Genomic DNA, 19,513 nt, shown 5'->3' with positions numbered 1-19,513 from the left:
GGGGTTGAGGTCTGGACTCTGAGCCCAGTCCAACACTTCAGCATTGTTTTGTGGTAACTAATCTTGATGCAGGGCAGTATGGTACAGAGCATTCTCATGCTGAAACATGCAAGGATCACTGCCGAAGTACTTCCACAATGTTAGAAGCATAATACCATTACCAATCCTCCACCAAACTTGACAGTGGAATGATGCAGTCTTGCCAGAACTGTTCCTCGTATATTCTTCAGATCCAAACACTACCATCAGAATTAAACATTTGAAAGTGTGATTTGTTGCTCCACAGAACAGTTTTTCTGTCATCTACAGTCCACAACTGGTGTGCAAAACAACAGTCCAAACATCATTTGGCATTGCGGGGGGGGGGGGGGGGGTGCAATGTGTGACTTGTTTGCGGCAACTCTGCTGTGGTAACCTAAAGCATGCAACTCTCTGACTGCAAGGCCAGGTTTGCTGCTGATGACATGTGGGATACTCAAACATTCTGAGACAGAGCTCGGCAATCTCAGTTACTGAGTGTCTGTAGTCTCCCAGGGCATTTTCTTGCTGCAGTAACAACACCATCAACTTCCCATCTATGAATGATATAAACAGTGGTGGATTTCAGAGTATTAAGATGGGTAGCGATATTACATATGGAAAGACCACTGATCACGAAATCACCATCCCTGTTGGAAGTCTGTCAGTTAAGCTGAACTTGGCATTTTGACATCGAGTGCATTGTAAAATATGCAGCACATCCTATCTTTTATTACCAGACATATGCAGACACTCCCTGAATCTTTGCATGTGGTAGGATCTGAAATTTGCATGCACATAAGGTATCCAAATACTTTTGTCAACATAGTGTGTATGTGTAAAATATATATATATATATATATATATATATATATATATTGTAATTAGGGTTACCAAGTAATTTTATAAACTTGGTTATTTTACTCCTAATCCCAAGTAAGCAAACAGTTAAGTTTGCACCTGAACGTAGTTCAAGTCTAAAGGTGGTGCAACAGGCAACTCATTGTAAAGGTGGGTAAAGCTCTGATCACTATTCTTAGTATTTTCCATAATGTAAAGCACATCTCACTAAGAGATGTATACTGCAATACATTATGGGTGGGGTCACTACCTAGACCGGTTTCAACCTTTTTTCAGGTCTCCTCAGTGAGCAGCTAGACCCTAAATACCAAGGTTTTAGTAATGCAGAGCCTTATCAACTTTACCTATACAAATTACTGCAAGGTGTTTTTATTTTGAATAAGAATCTCTGGAGGAGATATAGATGTAAATAAGTTTTTTTTAACTTGGGTAATGTATATTAGGGTTACCAAGTAATTTAAAAACTTGGTTATTTTACTCCTAATCCCAAGTAAGCAAACAGTTATGCTTGCGCCTGAATGTAGTTCAAGTCTAAAGGTGGTGTAACACCAGGGTAACTCATTGTAAAGGTGGGTAAAGTTCTGATCACTTTTCTTAGTATTTTCCATAATATAAAGCACATCTCACTAAGAGATGTATATGCAATACATTATGGGTGGAGTCACTACCCAGACTGGTTTTAAACCTTTTTTGGGATTAGGAGTAAAATAACCAAGTTTATAAAATTACTTGGTAACCCTAATATACATTACCCAAGCTAAAAAAACTTATTCACATATATATATCTCCAAGTTCATTCAAGAGAGAACGTTCTCTCTTGAATGAACAAGATGAACTACAAAAAGAAATGAATCACCTCACTCTTATTTTTAAACAAAATGGATACTCTGAAAAAACAATTAAGAAACTTCTTCTGAACCCTCCTAAGCAGTGCACAACAGAGACTATTAATTTTAAAGGTAGCATCTCCATTCCATACATTAGCACAGTCTCTAAGAAAATAGCTAAAGTCCTTAAAAAATATAATATCAGGACTTTCTTCACCACACTTCCAAAAATCCGCTCTCTAATCAGCCATCCAAAACCTACTCATCACAATCTTAAGTACCCTGGAGTATATAAATTGTGGTGTGATTGCAATATCCCATACTTTGGTCAAACTAACAAATCTATTGAACAACGCATAGAAGAGCATAAGAGAGACATCTCATACAAAAGATCTCATGCAACTGCGTTATCCAGTCATGTTCTTTTTTCAAATAATCCTAATGATGACCAACAAAGCCACTCTGTATGCTGGAATAGATCATAAAATATTTTTCGCTGTGAAGATGAGTTTGAAAGGAAAATCGTAGAATCAAGGGAAATCCTACTGAACCCGGTCCACTTAAATAATAATTTAAGTTATAACATCCCAGATAGCCATGCTGCAGTTATTCAATATTGGCGTTCACGTGAACTTGCACGCACAATTGCAACAAACAATGGCACGCCAGTTGGAACAACTTGAAAAATACAACGTTTTTATGTATCGATTATGTGAGGCAATTTGTACCTGTAATTTCCAGTTTGTTTAAATAATTCAATGTTTATTAGTATTTCTTTCCTTTATAAATACCTGAAGAAGGCTGCTATATGCCCAAACTAGTAGTATTTATCATTAAAATCTTTATATGTGTGGACAGACTTATGTGTTTGTCGAACATGTTGTTTATTATTTTAACGGTATAATAGAACACAGAAACTAAGTAAATAATTAATTTATTAACTTGATGCTGATATTTCGCTAGTATTATAACCAGCATCTTCAGAGCACAAAAACACTGTTTGTCACAATACGCGAGACTAAAACAACATGGTGTACATTAACAAAATTATAGCAGCAACACAAAGACTAGAGTCCTGATTTTGGCGCCCTCTATCTGAAAAAATTTTCAGATAGAGGGCGCCAAAATCAGGACTCTAGTCTTTGTGTTGCTGCTATAATTTTGTTAATGTACACCATGTTGTTTTAGTCTCGCGTATTGTGACAAACAGTGTTTTTGTGCTCTGAAGATGCTGGTTATAATACCAGCGAAATATCAGCATCAAGTTAATAAATTAATTATTTACTTAGTTTCTGTGTTCTATTATACCGTTAAAATAATAAACAACAAAATCTTTATATGTTATCTCGGTCTTGGAGTCATTAAATCTATTTTTTGAAATGTATAACAACCGAGTAAAAGCTGATCGCTACATATATATATATATATATATATATATATATATATAATGAAACTTTGCAGGAATACATTATGCATCATGTGGAAGTGATATCTGAGAGAGAAAAGAATGTAGTTCCAAAATTCACACCATTGCAAACATGATATGCATGGAATTTGCATATCACGCAACTTGCCTAATGCCAGAAGGCTTTAAAAAGATGGACAGGATTTTTCCCTTCATTCTGGTTGTTAATACTGTCCACAGTGATGGCACTAACCTTGCCCCAACATGCTTTGCTCATGAAGCTGTACTGCTTAAAACAATTGCAATGTTGTTGCTGCACTCTGTAAATTAATCCTGTTTCTTCAAAACAGCCGATAGTATTAGCACTTGCAGTTTACTCCCTGTGCTTCCATTTTAGTATGTTATTGCTGATTATTGATCTGGGATGGCCCAATTTGTAAACAATCTGCTGAACAGATAAGCCTACAACATAGCCTCTTATCACAATACCTCTTTCATGTAATTTTCCTTCTTGCAGCCATTTTACTCTCACACAGTTGCACTGACTTGGAAGCATCATATTCCTCCAATTTATAACGGTTAAAAACAAATGATTTATTACATTACCCAATGCATCTTGCCCGTAGGGATGCCCATTGACTTCTTTCCAAGCAGTGTATATGATAACACACCTGGTTTATGTACTGTTTCAAGTGAGTTTCAGTGAGCATTAAATTCACAGTTAAGTGCAATCATTCTCATACGAAGCATGCTTTCTTTATGCAACCATACCCAAATGTACTGCTAGGGGTATGTGGTGTAAATTGTAATGTATGGCTTCTCCTGGGACAAAGGAACTGAATGACCAGAATTTTATAATTTTGAAATTCTAATTAATTTGTATAGCTTATCTTGCAGCATTCTAATATGGCATGATGTCTTTTATGGAATAGAAAATATGTTGATGAGAGGTTGTTGGGAATGGTAGATTATTTAATAACAGTTTAAGTGAGTTAAGTGAGTGTGTGCATGGAATGTAAAATGCAGAATCACATATACAGAGATTGCTAAGTGATATATGAAAGAATGTGAGAGAACAGGGACTAAAACAAGCAGGCCATGAAAATTAAAAAGAGGAAAAAAGATATAGTGCTGTTTTGGGATTCTATGATTAGGGGTGTAAGTCATAAAAGCATGTTATCCAGGATCTAAGATTAGGGATATAACTGAGGCTGTGAAATTACAGAGGGATAGAGTGAGTGAGATTATTGTAATAGTGGGAACGAATGATTTCGGTAGTGAAAGATTTTCTATGAGATAGGATTTGAAAGATTTGATGATAGCAGTGAATGCAAAGAGCGAGAATGGAAAGATCATGAAATCCAAGATTTGACAGTGATGAGTTATACAAAAGAATGATTATAGCAAATAGTATGATGTCAAGATTGTGTAAAAATTTCGGAAAGAAATGAAATTGAATATTCATTTTATGAATGTTTGGGATGAGTTTGATAAAAGAAAGGAATATTTTAAGAATGATGGTTTGCACTTAAATGGATTGGGCAAATGGCATTTAGAATATTTATTAATAAAGGATAGAGTGAATGGTCAAAAACAGGGATTTGGTAGGGAGGCAGATGATAGTCAGTTGCTAAGGTCAGTGTTATTAGAAAGTAAACTGTGCACAGAGTGGGCTAATTCACATACAGAGAGGTTATAGGATGAAGGAAGTTTGCATTTTATGTACACTAATGCCAACAGTATTCAGAATAAGTGGTAAGAATAATAGGAATTAGTGAGACATTTTTTTGACTAAGGATGATATAGTCATAGGGATAGAATGTAAATGATACAGTATTTTGAGGAGGAGTTTTATTAATGACAGCTGAAGAATTGAAGTCAAAAAGAGTAGAAGTGCCTCAAGAGGACAGGCATGCAAATGGCTGTTCATGGCTATTTAGTGTGAGATAGAGATCAACAGAATGAAATGTATAATTGGTTGCTGCTATAATCCAAGGGGTATAAGGGAGAATGTAGGTGGTATGGATTGGCAAATTTGCATAATGTGTGCAAATAATTATTATGGTCAAGTAATTATTATGGAGGATTGTAACTATGAGGACATAAAAGAGTGGGGGGAAAGAATGGTCACAAGGAAGGAAGGAAGGAAATGGAGTTTATACAGTTGTTAAGAGATAATTACCTGAGACTGCACCTGTTGGAAGGGACAAGTGGTTCAAGAGCATTGAATCTGGTCATAATCAGCAGACACATTAATAACCAATTTAGCTACATTGTCTCCACCTGGAGAAAGTGATCGTGTCATCTTGACCTGGGAGATTGTCAGATGTGCTGAATTTTCTGTTAAGAAGGGGGTATGTGTGGAATTACAAAAGCTGATGATTATGACAGGTGAGAAGTCAGCTTTCAGCAGTGCCATGGCATGAAAATTTGGAAGGGAGAGATGTTGATAGTCCATGGGAGTTTGTCAAGGCTGTTTAAGGAAGGCAGCATACCCAGAGGCAGGAGGATAAATTAAGTAGGAGTAAGATGGATGAATAGTATTATTAATCAGGAGTTGCAGATAAAGAAATGGTTGTGGAGGGAGTATAAAGAAAAGATGATCAGCATACCACGAACATTGCAAGGTACAGGCAAGGAGGATGACATGTATGGTAAGGAAGGCCAAAGGAGTTCTATATATCCATTTGATATGTGACAAGTAAAAGATCAGAAGCAAACCTTATCTAATTCAGATGCATGGCACATCGTTCTTCTAGTGGAGGTGCTTATTAATTGCTAATGGTGTGACATGGCATTTCATGAAATGGCCAGATTGTTTCTAAATTACAGTCTTTTGTTTAAAAATTTTCAGATTAATACAACCAAAATTATTATAGTACTTATTTGCACTGTATCATTCTTTGCCATCTTACACTGTTTGTGTTAGCTTTAAGTAAAGAAATGCTGTTTGTGCTCTTGTTTTCCAGTTTTTTTTTATTTTTTTGTAGAAAAACAATGCTCATGAGCATGTAATTGCTGTCTGTTTTAAATGTAGCTGTAGGCCATAATGCAATTGTCAGAACCACAGCAACCTTGACCAAGGAGAATGCTATTTTGAATTATCATAAAGTAGACTTTAGAAAAGCAAGTGTTATTCCTAAATTGAAGTTTAAATTTAAAAAGAAAAAAAAAACTTTAATGAATTTTCTGAAACTATATAAATATATATTTCCAGTTTAAAACTGTAATAACTCTTTACTAGAATATCCTAAACCAGCATTTTGCAGTCGTAGGCTTGATTGCTGAGATCTTCCTTAATAATTTCTTAAGTGGTTTCTAGCATTTAGTTAGTAGAAATAATATATAGACAGTAATATATTTGCATTTCACCTTGAATAGTATATGGCATCATAAACAAACTTTCTACTATCTGGAGGTGCCGCTCCCCTCCAGCCATCCTTTCATTTTCCTGCTGATGTTAGTGACTTTGTTCACAACAAATATAGACTTGAGTTATGACTTACCTGTTGTTCGTAGCTATTCTGGAGTATGATTGTTTAATTTATATAATAATGTGATTTTTTTATTTTATTTTTTATTTTTTTTAGTTCTCTTCCTCACAGTGTTGGTGAAGTATTGATAAAATGTAGGCCTGGTTGGCTGAGTAGATAATGCTTCCATTTGCCAACACCGACAAACCCATGTAGTGGGTGTTTGTCGGTGTTGTTAGGTAGATGAATTTCATCCCAGTTTGAGACTATCATCCTATTTATGAGAAGTTTTATGTTTAGTCTGTAGAGCAGGGTTTCTGAATTATGTCCATTTGCCTACTCATTGTACTAATGTACAGCATGTTTATAACCTTTTGTGGGTAAGATTCACATTAAAAACAAAATGTAGGTAATTTCTGAAACCCATAAATATGTCTAATAATTAGTATGCGAGTTTTAAATCAGCACGTTACAATTAATTTATACTACAAACTAATACTAATTGCATTTTCTGTGTTTAAGTAGAAAGTGTGCATAATTATATATATATATATATATATATATGTATATATTTCTGGTACTTTTAGGGTGCTAAAGTTGGGAAACTAACTTTAAAAACAACAGAAATGGAAACTGTGTATGATCTAGGTCAAAAAATGATTGAGTGCCTTACTAAAGAAAAAGTTCAAGCAGGGTATGTATGTCTTAGCAAATGGATTTAGTCCCTTATTTTCTGATTATACTGAAGTTAAAAGCAAATTACAGTAGCTGAAATTGTATCCACCTGCTTTTCTCCATCCTGTTTTCTAAATATAAATGGCTCTTAAACTTTCTTTTTCTCTTCACTTCATTAGTCGCAGTTCATGTAACACAAGATGATATATTGGTTGTGACAATCCCCTCGTCTTCCTGATTGTTAATTGTCTATGCTTAATGTTCTAGGAAATTATGGGGGAAAAAAATGGAAAGCTAGTAACAGAGTAAACCTTAGAAAGGCGCAGATTAGACATTGGTGTGTGTGTGTCCTTTATTCCGTATAAGCAGTATAGATTGGATGGAGTTTTGGAGATAAGCCAGTTATGGTATTTCTACCCTGCATTCAGGAAATTAGCCCATATTACACCCATTCTTAAAAAAGAGTGACAAATCTATACCCTCAAAACTACTGTCCAATTCTTTTCAAAGTAATGGAAAGAGCTTCATTCACTCAACTGCTAAGCCATCTTGAAGGCTCTCAACTAATACATGACTGCCAATGTGGATTCTGTCACTGTTAGTCAACAGGTTACTCATGTATGTTATCCATATGTGGACAAATGCCATGGAAAAGTTTGGTGGGTCCCAAGTGGGTGCCTTGATATCTCCAAGGCTTTTGACTGGTTCTGGCACAAAGGCCTGCTAAGTGAACTCCTATCATTCGGTTTCCACCCCGGGCTTCTGCAGTTGGACTGCCAGCTTTCTGACTGGATGATAACTTTGGATGATTGTGGACGGTTCCATCAAAGTAATCCAAATATATAAAGGATTTACTCCAACAGACTACCAACCCAATACAGTTTTGCTGATAACAGCACATTACATTCATTCTTTTCATTTGACAAACCCATCGAATGAAAATTTGTACAAATCACCACAGTCTCCAAAGCCTTAATTACTACCAACTTAAATACAGATTTTCAAAATATTAACCAGTGAGGTTTGGAAAATCTTGTCTATTTCGAGTGTAGCAAAACACACAACTTTGTCTTATTTCCAACAAAAAAGAACTCTTCTCCTCCAGCCTTAGTTTTGGTAACATCCAAATCTGTATGAATGATGAGATTTATCTTTTTGGGATAGCACTAACCTCAAATCTCTCTCTCGTCACAAATATATCACAAATACTGCTTGGGCTTGTTGTTGGGGGTCAATGTTGTCAGATGGAATGACTTTAGAGTCTATCACTAGTTTCAGGTCTCTTCTCTATATCATCCAGTAACCAATTTGTGTTTCTTCACCATCACTGTAATAGGTGATGAGGTGGGATGGGCATTTCCTGAAAAATGTGTTTGCCACTGCCACATCACATGCTTCAGTGCATTCCAAGATGCGCTTCTCTCCATCATTGCATGTAACGCATCCACAGCCACCATGTGTACTGCTGAAACCATCTCAGGATGGCCAACATGGCCATTTTAGTCTCCACCAATAATTAGTAGTTCATCAGTTTGGAATTGATGGCATGGATGAATAAATTTGTCATGCTCTTCAGCCAGGCATCCTGGCTGAGGTGCATAGCAGGAGATAATGCACACAGGCAATCCAGATGCTCATCACACATTCAGACATATGGTCAATTTCAGTAATGCAGTCCCATAGGTACAACTGCTATTGCTACTCCGTTTCGGCCAGTTGTTGTTCCATAGCATAGGATCTTATATCCTTCAGCAAAGTCCTTTCCATTTCGTTTCTTGGGTGCAAGTAATGTTAACATGTCTATGCTTGAGTATATCACCCAGTTCGTGGCTTCATCCAGTCAGTGTTCCAATGTTAATTGTTGCAGATCGTGAGATACTAGCTTCTTTGATTTGAGCAGGTAGTCCTTGTCCACTTGTCGCCCCTATAGGGCAAGGTTTGGGTGCATCACTTGTGGGATACGCTCTAGCTGCATCGTGAATGTCTTGTTGGATTTGATGCATGATGATGTGACTTTGGGAGACCTGTACCTGCTTGTCACAGAACATGATGGTGGGGGACTCTATAAGACAAAATGAAATAGCAAGATAGGAATGATTTGCCCTTAGTCCTCGAGTACTCTAATAGCATTGGGGGGAAGGAGCAAGAAGAAAAGAAAGAAGGACAGGGCCAGTCTACACATAATATAATCCATCATCAGGTACCTCTGGTTTGCGCCTCTTGTACTCACTACAAGTGAGCCCTTGGAGAAGCAGGGTTGTAAAAATAAATGAAAAATACAAAGTATATAAAATTGATACGAATAGGAAAAAAAAATATCATCATCAAATTACTGTAATGTACCCTCAAGGGGTGTACAGGATATGATAGTACTACATGAAAAATTTACATCGTTACTAACTTTCTATCTACAATTTTCCTCCAAATCAGCCTGTTTTGGAGGAAACTTGTCAAGACTCAAACGTTATCAGATCTTATATTTCTTTCATCTAAGGCCCTTTGTACAGTATCAATCCACCTATATCTTGGTCTTTCTCTGGGTCGTTTTCCTGCCAACCTGGCAGAGAACACTTGTTTTGCTAATCTTTCCTCACCCATTCTATTTAAGTGGCCATACCACCCAAGATTAGCTCTGCTAACGCATTCATGGGTGCTGACAATGTCAAATTCTTTAATAATATCCTCGTTTTTAATATGATATTGCCATTCATGCCATCTGTTCACGCCTCTAATCTTTCTCAGGACTCTCATATCTGCGGTCTCTAGTCTTTGATCAAGTGCTTTACTTCTGATCCAGCTCTGAGAGCCATAAGTTAAAACTGGTTTGAACACTGTCTTGTATACTGCTAATTTAGTGTTCCGACTAATTTCTCTCTTATTCCATATGAATTTATTTAATTGACTTCCTATCATACCAGCTATGTTGATTCTGTTAACTATTTCCATATTTAATTTACCATCTTCACTAAAAATCGTGCATAAGTAGCTGAAGTGTTTACTTGTTCCACAGGTTCACCGTTCACAACGCAGTTGACATTTTCAACGATTCTGTCTATTTTCATTGTCTTTGTCTTTTTATTGCTGACCTTCATATCATATCTATTACAACAGTTATTCAATTTAGTCAGAGAATCTTGCAGACTTGTAGTGGATTTATTTAGAAGTATAACATCATCCGCATAAAGCAAAGAGCTGACATTAACATCTCCAATTTTGATATCATGTTTAATACCACTTTCCTTCATAATGTGATCCATATAGATAATGAATACCATAGGGGATAATGTACATCCTTGTCTCACACCAGATTTAACATTAAACCATCTTCTTGTACTTCCTTCAATTCTAACTGCTGACTGACAACTTGAATAAAGACTAAGTATTGCTTGATATAATGCCCCATTGACAGCATATAACTGTAGCATATTGAATAGCTACTCTCTTGGCACCTTGTCATATGCCTTTTCGAGATCGACAAAACTTAAATATAGATCTTCGTTATATTCCCATGCTTTCTCAACTATTTCTCATAAAGTGAAGATCATCTGATCCTGAGAGCCTCTATTTGGCCTGAATCCAGCTTGTTCTTCACCAAGCTTTTCTTCCACAATTCTTCTCAAGTGTACTCGCGTAAATCTTACCAGTGTCGTGACGACTCTTTTCTGTCGTGTTCTAAATCTATCTAGTTTCAAGTCACCTTTATGAATAATACAACTAATTACGAAATGATCACCGATCCAAAAGTAGGGAAATTTATATTTATACTGCGCCACCCTATTCTTAGATTAGTCTATATAAATAGTAGGATCAGTTCTAAATTAAGTTAACAGTCATCTCATTAGGCCGAATCATCTATTATCATTTTTACTTGGGGTTCCCGCAAGATTCGAATATTTATGAACGGTGCAATAATAAGGAATTCAGGCAAACACAATATTTAGATCAACAAAATAAAACATTTAATATATGATATGGTCAACAAATACAAGAACTCTATTTTAAAATGGAACTATACAATTAACTTAACACATCTTCTTAGGTCACTGATGCTAATTCAATGTTCTAACTTTCATATACTATTCACAGTCTCAAAAACACAAATCTTCTTATCTCAAGTTAATATAACAATTTCACATCTTATTCAGTCTTCACAAATCTATCAGTTCAATGTTTATATTCACAGCAGGCAATAAACTACGTAAGCTATATTCCAAGCAAATATATTCCCAGACCTTGAGCATCGGAGGTATATTACAGTTAATGCTAGAATAGAGAAACTTATACAACTACTCTTACCAGACAAATTCTTCAATATATCAAATTATTGAGAGAGCACTTATGAATTAACTTAATTAACATTAGCAGAACACACATAACAAATATTCTCCATAGTTTAAACTGTATTACTGTAAGTCGCACTTCACTATTCCAAACAACAGTAATTAGGTACTAATATCTTTTCCTGTAGAAAGTATTTTTACCTTGGGTATAAATATGTTAAAGATACCAAGCAATTTTAAACCTGGTTTTACTCCATTTCCCAAGTAAGCAAACAGACTAAAAGTCAAGTTTGCGCCTGCAATTGATGCAAGTCTAACTGATCCCACAGGTAGTGCAGGACCAGGGCAACTCGTGGCAAAGGTGGAACAAGCTCCGATCACTAATCTTAATATTTATCCTTAATGCCAAAACACATCTCCAAGAAGGGGATGTAATTACAAAACATCATACATCCCCTTCTTGGAGATGTGTTTTGGCATTAAGGGTAAATATTAAGATTAGTGATCGGAGCTTGTTCCACCTTTGCCACGAGTTGCCCTGGTCCTGCACTACCTGTGGGATCAGTTAGACTTGCATCAATTGCAGGCGCAAACTTGACTTTTAGTCTGTTTGCTTACTTGGGAAATGGAGTAAAACCAGGTTTAAAATTGCTTGGTATCTTTAACATATTTATACCCAAGGTAAAAATACTTTCTACATTTATATCTCCTCCAGAGATTTTTATTTAATAAGGTTAAAACACCTTATGGTAACTTGTTTTGGCGAAATACTTACAAGCTCCGTATTACTAAATCTTGGTATTTTCTAAGCCTAGCTCCCACTGACGAGACCTCAATAAAGGTCGAAACCGGTCTGGGTAGTGGCCCCTTGCCTTTAATACAAAACATCATACATCCCCTTCTTGGAGATGTGTTTTGGCATTAAGGGTAAATATTAAGATTAGTGATCGGAGCTTGTTCCACCTTTGCCACGAGTTGCCCTGGTCCTGCACTACCTGTGGGATCAGTTAGACTTGCATCAATTGCAGGCGCAAACTTGACTTTTAGTCTGTTTGCTTACTTGGGAAATGGAGTAAAACCAGGTTTAAAATTGCTTGGTATCTTTAAAATATCTTTTCCTGTTCACTTTTCTCCAAGTAATCAATATAACCTCTTCCTAGGGCAACATAGAATTTAATCGTAATCCAGATTAACTGGAACTAATCAGAATTTTCGCATTGGCTGTCCAGTTTCCTTTTATCTGATTACGGTATCAACCTTTCTTCATAACAACAGCAGATTTCGCTTATAACATTAAACTTTATGATTCACTACTTATTGGTTCACTTCCGAACACTATTTTCATAAATTTCAGCCCTAAGGATCTTATAATCTTGGTTCCGCAAAACTCTCTCCTCCCTCGCTTAATAATAATTCTTCTCTTCCTTTCTCTCTGTCTTATCTCTGACCTTCCTTCTCTTTCTGCTTTATCTCTCTATGACCTTCACTCCCACCTTACGTTCGAACGCCACGCTCTACTCCACTCGTGGTTGTTTACGCGTGCGTCTCCATGACAATAGACTAAGCGTAAACGTTTCGCCAATGTAATGTATGCTCTATTACTGCTACATGAGTGATTACATAACATTAAATATTTCACAAATAAGAACAACATAATATTTAAGCTACTTCTTCAACTTTTTGATTACATATACAGTTAAATATAAAATAACACTTTACGTTACATCATATATATATTTGGTTATACAAAATTCTATACATTTTATTATTCTATAAACTAATATTAGGTCAGGTTTTAATTAGATATTTAATTAGTAATTCTCAATTAAGTAATAATAAATAATTTTATATAAGCCATGATTAATATTTAATAAGCAATGTTAAATGTGAATGAAAAAAAAATAAATTACATAACATTACTTCATTCACAATTTAACATAGGCTCACCCTTTCTTTGAAAAATTTTTATTATAAGAAAAATTTTTCTTTTGACACTAGGCTCCTTTAAAAAAAACAAACTGAATCACATATTTCCTTTTCGATTTCTCAAGTAATACCAAGTTTTACTGAAATTTGGTTCCTTATTATAATTTGTGCCTTTATTCTCTTTCATATTATCATCAATTCTCTTATTACTATTATTATCAATTTCTGCATGTCTTCTAAGTTTGTAGTATAGGATTCTCTTCTTTGAATTAAATTCACGTTTTCCATTATTAGAATTAAGTTTTTGTTGTCTCACATCTTGGTGGTATGTTCTACAATATAGATTAGACATTTTACCAAAATTGACTTCAACCTTTGGTTTGCTATTAGTGGTAACTTCTGATTTGGGCTTTGTCACTACTACTTTTTGCTCATCAGTAAGAAGAGGAGTATCAGATTGAATGTCTACATGAGAGTTATCATCACTATCTCTATTAGATGACTGATTCACAGCTGATTTTTCTTCAGTAGATGGTCCTGATTTAAGTGGCAATCTAAACTGTTTTGTTTGATAGTTAGTCTTATCACAATCATGAATTTCATTTCTCCTGATATATCTCCTTTTGTTCATCAGGGTTATTTCTTTCTTAGAAAAGTCACAAGAAAATTGATATCTTGCTAAGAAGTTTGTTCCCAAGATAATGTGAGAATCTAGATTGGAAGTAGTGGGGACAACAAGTAGGTCTTGCCACACGTACAGTCCAAATTCTGGCAGGTATATTCCTGCTCGAAGCTTTTCATATGCCATAAAGTTTGAGTCTGAGAGAGAAGTAATCTTTACAGGTTGTCTCAGCTTGGCAGTGCTCTTCCACAGTTTGTTCTTTAATGTTAGGAAATAATCCATCCTGATGGTAGAGGCATTGCATCCTGTATCTAATAAGATGTCACATTTAGAGCCCAGGATATCACCTCTAATTCTCATCATTCTCTCATTAGATGTTTGATAATTCTGAATTCTTTTATTTCTACTGTGGGGTTTGTATCCAAACTTTGAGTTCCATCTATTGTTAAAGTAGTTTTCCTTGTTATGGAAGCAGTTCCTAGCATAATGTCCAATTTTGTTGCAATTATACCACCTAAGAGGATTTCCTTGCTTTGTCTCTGTCTTGGATTGAGGAATAGCAGACATTTGTTGTCTAACATCATTTAATCCTCGCATCACCTTATCTAGGCTACTTAAAATAGGTTGACTTTGTTTTTCAACCTCATGTTTGATCATCTCATCAATTTTACCTGTAGTGGGGTTTTGATTTTCTTGAGACTTCAAATTAATAGCTGATAACTGTCTCACAACTTCATTAAGACTATCCATTATAGGCTGATTTAACTTATTCACTTCCTGGTGAATTAAAGATTTCACTTCTGTCATCAGTTTCTTGTCTAATTGCTCTTTACTCTCAGTCATGTAGTTTACACTACTTGAATTTTCTCCAGTATTCTTTGCTTTTTCCTTTTCAACTTTATTTCTCCTTTCTATTTCTGATTGGTTGAATGAACTATCAGTTTCTTTCACGACATTCACAAGACTTGCATTGGTTGAGGGATAAAGGTCACCTAGTATTTGTTCTTTTTCCTTAACACTTTTGAGACACTCTTCTAAAGTAGAAATTTTCTTTTTGTAGGCTGTTTCTCTTAATTCTTGCCTAACACCTTGTCTAAATTGTTGGAACACAGCCCAATCTAAGTGAGGTTTATCTTCACCAGTAACATTCAAACTGTTGGCCAATGTTAATAACCTATTGTAAAAATCAGTAACAGTCTCTTTATCCTTTTGAACAATTTTCTGCAATTTCCACAAGTTAGGACCTACACTTCTAAGTTTACAAAATTGAGACAATAAGGTGTCTTTAAATTTGGAATACTCAAAAGTTTCTTGAAGTATTGGAGAAGAATGCAAAAATGTTTTTGCTTTACCCACTAATTTGCTTCTAATTAAAACTAGCAATTGAAAATCAGTCCAACCTGCAATTTCTCTAAGTTTTTCAACATAGGTAAAGAAAAATAGTACATCATCTGATTCTTCACCTGAAAATTGGGGAAAAACCTCTTGCGGGTTTACAGTACGAAAAAATTCACTGTCATTCATTTCAGAGTTTGATGTGACAGCCATAGTGATTAATAAATTACTATCTCAATAAATACAATAATCTTTCTACCTTAAAATAAACTTTTATCTTTGCCTGAGTCCAGATTATAACCAGTTCACTGTGATTTAATTATTTCACTTTCTAAAATTTCAGGGAGTAATTCTACGATTATTATCACTAAACTTAAATTCAATTTCTTATCTTATAGTTGTTAAATTTAATTCCTACCTATTAAATCACATCCTGTCGACTGCTGCGCCATTTGTCGTGACGACTCTTTTCTGTCGTGTTCTAAATCTATCTAGTTTCAAGTCACCTTTATGAATAATACAACTAATTACGAAATGATCACCGATCCAAAAGTAGGGAAATTTATATTTATACTGCCCCACCCTATTCTTAGATTAGTCTATATAAATAGTAGGATCAGTTCTAAATTAAGTTAACAGTCATCTCATTAGGCCGAATCATCTATTATCATTTTTACTTGGGGTTCCCGCAAGATTCGAATATTTATGAACGGTGCAATAATAAGGAATTCAGGCAAACACAATATTTAGATCAACAAAATAAAACATTTAATATATGATATGGTCAACAAATACAAGAACTCTATTTTAAAATGGAACTATACAATTAACTTAACACATCTTCTTAGGTCACTGATGCTAATTCAATGTTCTAACTTTCATATACTATTCACAGTCTCAAAAACACAAATTTTCTTATCTCAAGTTAATATAACAATTTCACATCTTATTCAGTCTTCACAAATCTATCAGTTCAATGTTTATATTCACAGCAGGCAATAAACTACGTAAGCTATATTCCAAGCAAATATATTCCCGGACCTTGAGCATTGGAGGTATATTACAGTTAATGCTAGAATAGAGAAACTTATACAACTACTCTTACCAGACAAATTCTTCAATATATCAAATTATTGAGAGAGCACTTATGAATTAACTTAATTAACATTAGCGGAACACACATAACAAATATTCTCCATAGTTTAAACTGTATTACTGTAAGTCGCACTTCACTATTCCAAACAACAGTAATTAGGTACTAATATCTTTTCCTGTTCACTTTTCTCCAAGTAATCAATATAACCTCTTCCTAGGGCAACATAGAATTTAATCGTAATCCAGATTAACTGGAACTAATCAGAATTTTCGCATTGACTGTCCAGTTTCCTTTTATCTGATTACGGTATCAACCTTTCTTCATAACAACAGCAGATTTCGCTTATAACATTAAACTTTATGATTCACTACTTATTGGTTCACTTCCGAACACTATTTTCATAAATTTCAGCCCTAAGGATCTTATAATCTTGGTTCCGCAAAACTCTCTCCTCCCTCGCTTAATAATAATTCTTCTCTTCCTTTCTCTCTGTCTTATCTCTGACCTTCCTTCTCTTTCTGCTTTATCTCTCTATGACCTTCACTCCCACCTTACGTTCGAACGCCACGCTCTACTCCACTCGTGGTTGTTTACGCGTGCTTCTCCATGACAATAGACTAAGCGTAAACATTTCGCCAATGTAATGTATGCTCTATTACTGCTACATGAGTGATTACATAACATTAAATATTTCACAAATAAGAACAACATAATATTTAAGCTACTTCTTCAACTTTTTGATTACATATACAGTTAAATATAAAATAACACTTTACGTTACATCATATATATTTGGTTATACAAAATTCTATACATTTTATTATTCTATAAACTTATATTAGATCAGGTTTTAATTAGATATTTAATTAGTAATTCTCAATTAAGTAATAATAAATAATTTTATATAAGCCATGATTAATATTTAATAAGCAATGTTAAATGTGAATGAAAAAAAAATAAATTACATAACATTACTTCATTCACAATTTAACACCAGGAACACTCAGTACAGAAATACCTCTGTAATTAAATTTTATTTCCCTTTTTTATATATGGGTACTATGAGAGCTCTACTCCACTCATCTGGAATTCGTCCCTCTGTCCAGGCTTTCTGAACTATGCAGTGCACCCACTGTAAGACTTTTATACCACCATACTTAAGCATTTCTGGTCAAATATCACTGCTGCTGCCTTTCCACATTTCAACCCTTTAATGACTTTTTCTACTTTAAGTATGGATATGTATTCCTGACTGTATGCCTGTTGAGTGTTTTTTACCTGTGCTGTCACTACTTGTTTCATTTAGCAATTTTTCGAAGTAATTACTCCATACTTCAAGGATATCTTTTTCTCCCGTTTTCATGTCACCTTTATCATCTCTAACTCCTTTTACAGCACTCTTTCCTCCTTTTCTAAGCTTATTCAACAACCTCCAAAATATCTTGCCACTTCTTGATATTTATTTTCTATATTCTTGCCAAAGTCCTCCCTTGACTTTTGATTAGCTAGTTTTGCACAGTGTTTAGCTTTCTTACATTTGTCTCTGTATTCTCTAAGAGCACAAGCTGACTTATTTTCCAGGAATTTTTGATATGCTTTCTAATCAATATTATGTTTTGCTGGTTATTTCTTTTGTAATGTGTACCTGAAGAAGGCTGATACAAGCTGAAACTAGTTGTACTATTAAACTTTGTTTTAATTTTTCTCGGTTTCCAGTCAGTCAATATTTTTTAATACATATATATATATATATTTTTTTTTTTTTTTAGCTTAAGGGTCAAAGCTATATAACTGAGAGGAGACCTCCACATACCCTTTAAAGGAATGCAGGGAACTGACCACGTCTTCTGAGCTAATGTCCAATTCTCACCTTCTCGTGGTGCACCCTGTTGGGTATCTACCTGGATACTGAATGAACGAGAATGGGCTGACAATTTGGGATTTAGCTGACCAAATTGTATTCTTATTTTCTTAAACCAAAATACAACATGATGGTACAACTTGACAAAATTTCATGCCGGCTGGGCTGTCGCCCAGTTAAACAAGGCCCCTGTTGTTTTCGCCAGGGAACCAGGGCAAACAGCGAAAAGTCTGCTACTGGAACAAATCTGAAAACACACCCCAACTCAACATCACCAGAGTTACAGATCGGTAGTATCAATATAAGTTTCAAAGCCTGAATACCAAAGATATGGAGCTAGCTGAGGAATTAGATAAGAACCAGATCGACATAATAGGGGTGACTGAAACAAAAAAGACAAAAACTGGTGAAATCTTTCTAAACAATAAATACAAAATGTTATATTCAGGCAATAACAATCAAGGAAAAGAGGGAGTAGCCATAGTATTCAACACTAAATATGACACTAATCTTCTTGAATGATAGGCAGTCTTGAGTAGAGTGATGTGGGCAAATATGAGAATATGGAACTGGACGACGAGAATTATTTGCCTATGGTCCCACAGAAGGGTCCACTAAGGTAGAAGTGGAGGAATATTTTGATGCTTTATAGAAAGCAGCTGACACACTGAAAAGGGAAAAGTTGATACTTGTTGGGGATCTAAATAGCAGAATAGGAAATGATTGTCAGAGACACAAAAATATTTTGGAAAAATTTGGAGAAAAGAGCAAAGCTAATAATAATGGCAAATACCTGTTGGATTTCTGCTCAAGACATGGACTGGTTATTACTTACGCCATGTTCCAACAGAAAAATATGCACAAATTCACATGGAGAGAAGAGGCAAGGAATAAGAAAAGTCTCATTGACTATGTTATTGTTGATAGTGATGTTTTTTCCCTGGTGCAGTACACCAGAGTGTACAGAGGATTTGAAATTGGAAGTGATCACTATTTAGTCTTGAGCAGGATAAAATTGAATTTCATATTGAAAAGAATAACATGTAAGAAAGTTTTAAAGCAAATAAAAGTTGAGTAGCTCTCAGATGTGAACTGTAGACTAAAATACAGAAAGATTATTGAAGAAAAAATGAA

The 19,513-nt window shown here is 35.0% G+C and overlaps 1 protein-coding gene across 3 annotated transcripts in view; it reads left to right on the top strand.

The window, feature by feature from the left end:
* The window catches only part of rept (RuvB-like helicase 2 rept), a 190,777-nt gene that overhangs the window by 103,564 nt on the left and 67,700 nt on the right, over positions 1–19,513 (top strand). For all 3 annotated transcript variants that reach the window (XM_090394501.1, XM_090394503.1, XM_090394502.1), the window contains one exon: positions 7,172–7,278. In XM_090394501.1, coding sequence (XP_090250627.1) covers positions 7,172–7,278 — 107 coding nt within the window. The remainder of the gene's footprint in view (positions 1–7,171; positions 7,279–19,513) is intronic.

This window comes from Typopeltis vanoorti, chromosome 6, assembly GCF_054136105.1.
Source record: "Typopeltis vanoorti isolate ZY-2024b chromosome 6, IOZ_Tvanoo_1.0, whole genome shotgun sequence".
In the NCBI taxonomy this organism is placed as follows: Eukaryota; Metazoa; Arthropoda; class Arachnida; order Uropygi; family Thelyphonidae; genus Typopeltis; species Typopeltis vanoorti.
The sequence above is the reverse complement of the archived record's forward strand: the minus strand, read 5'-3'. Positions and strand labels throughout refer to the sequence as shown.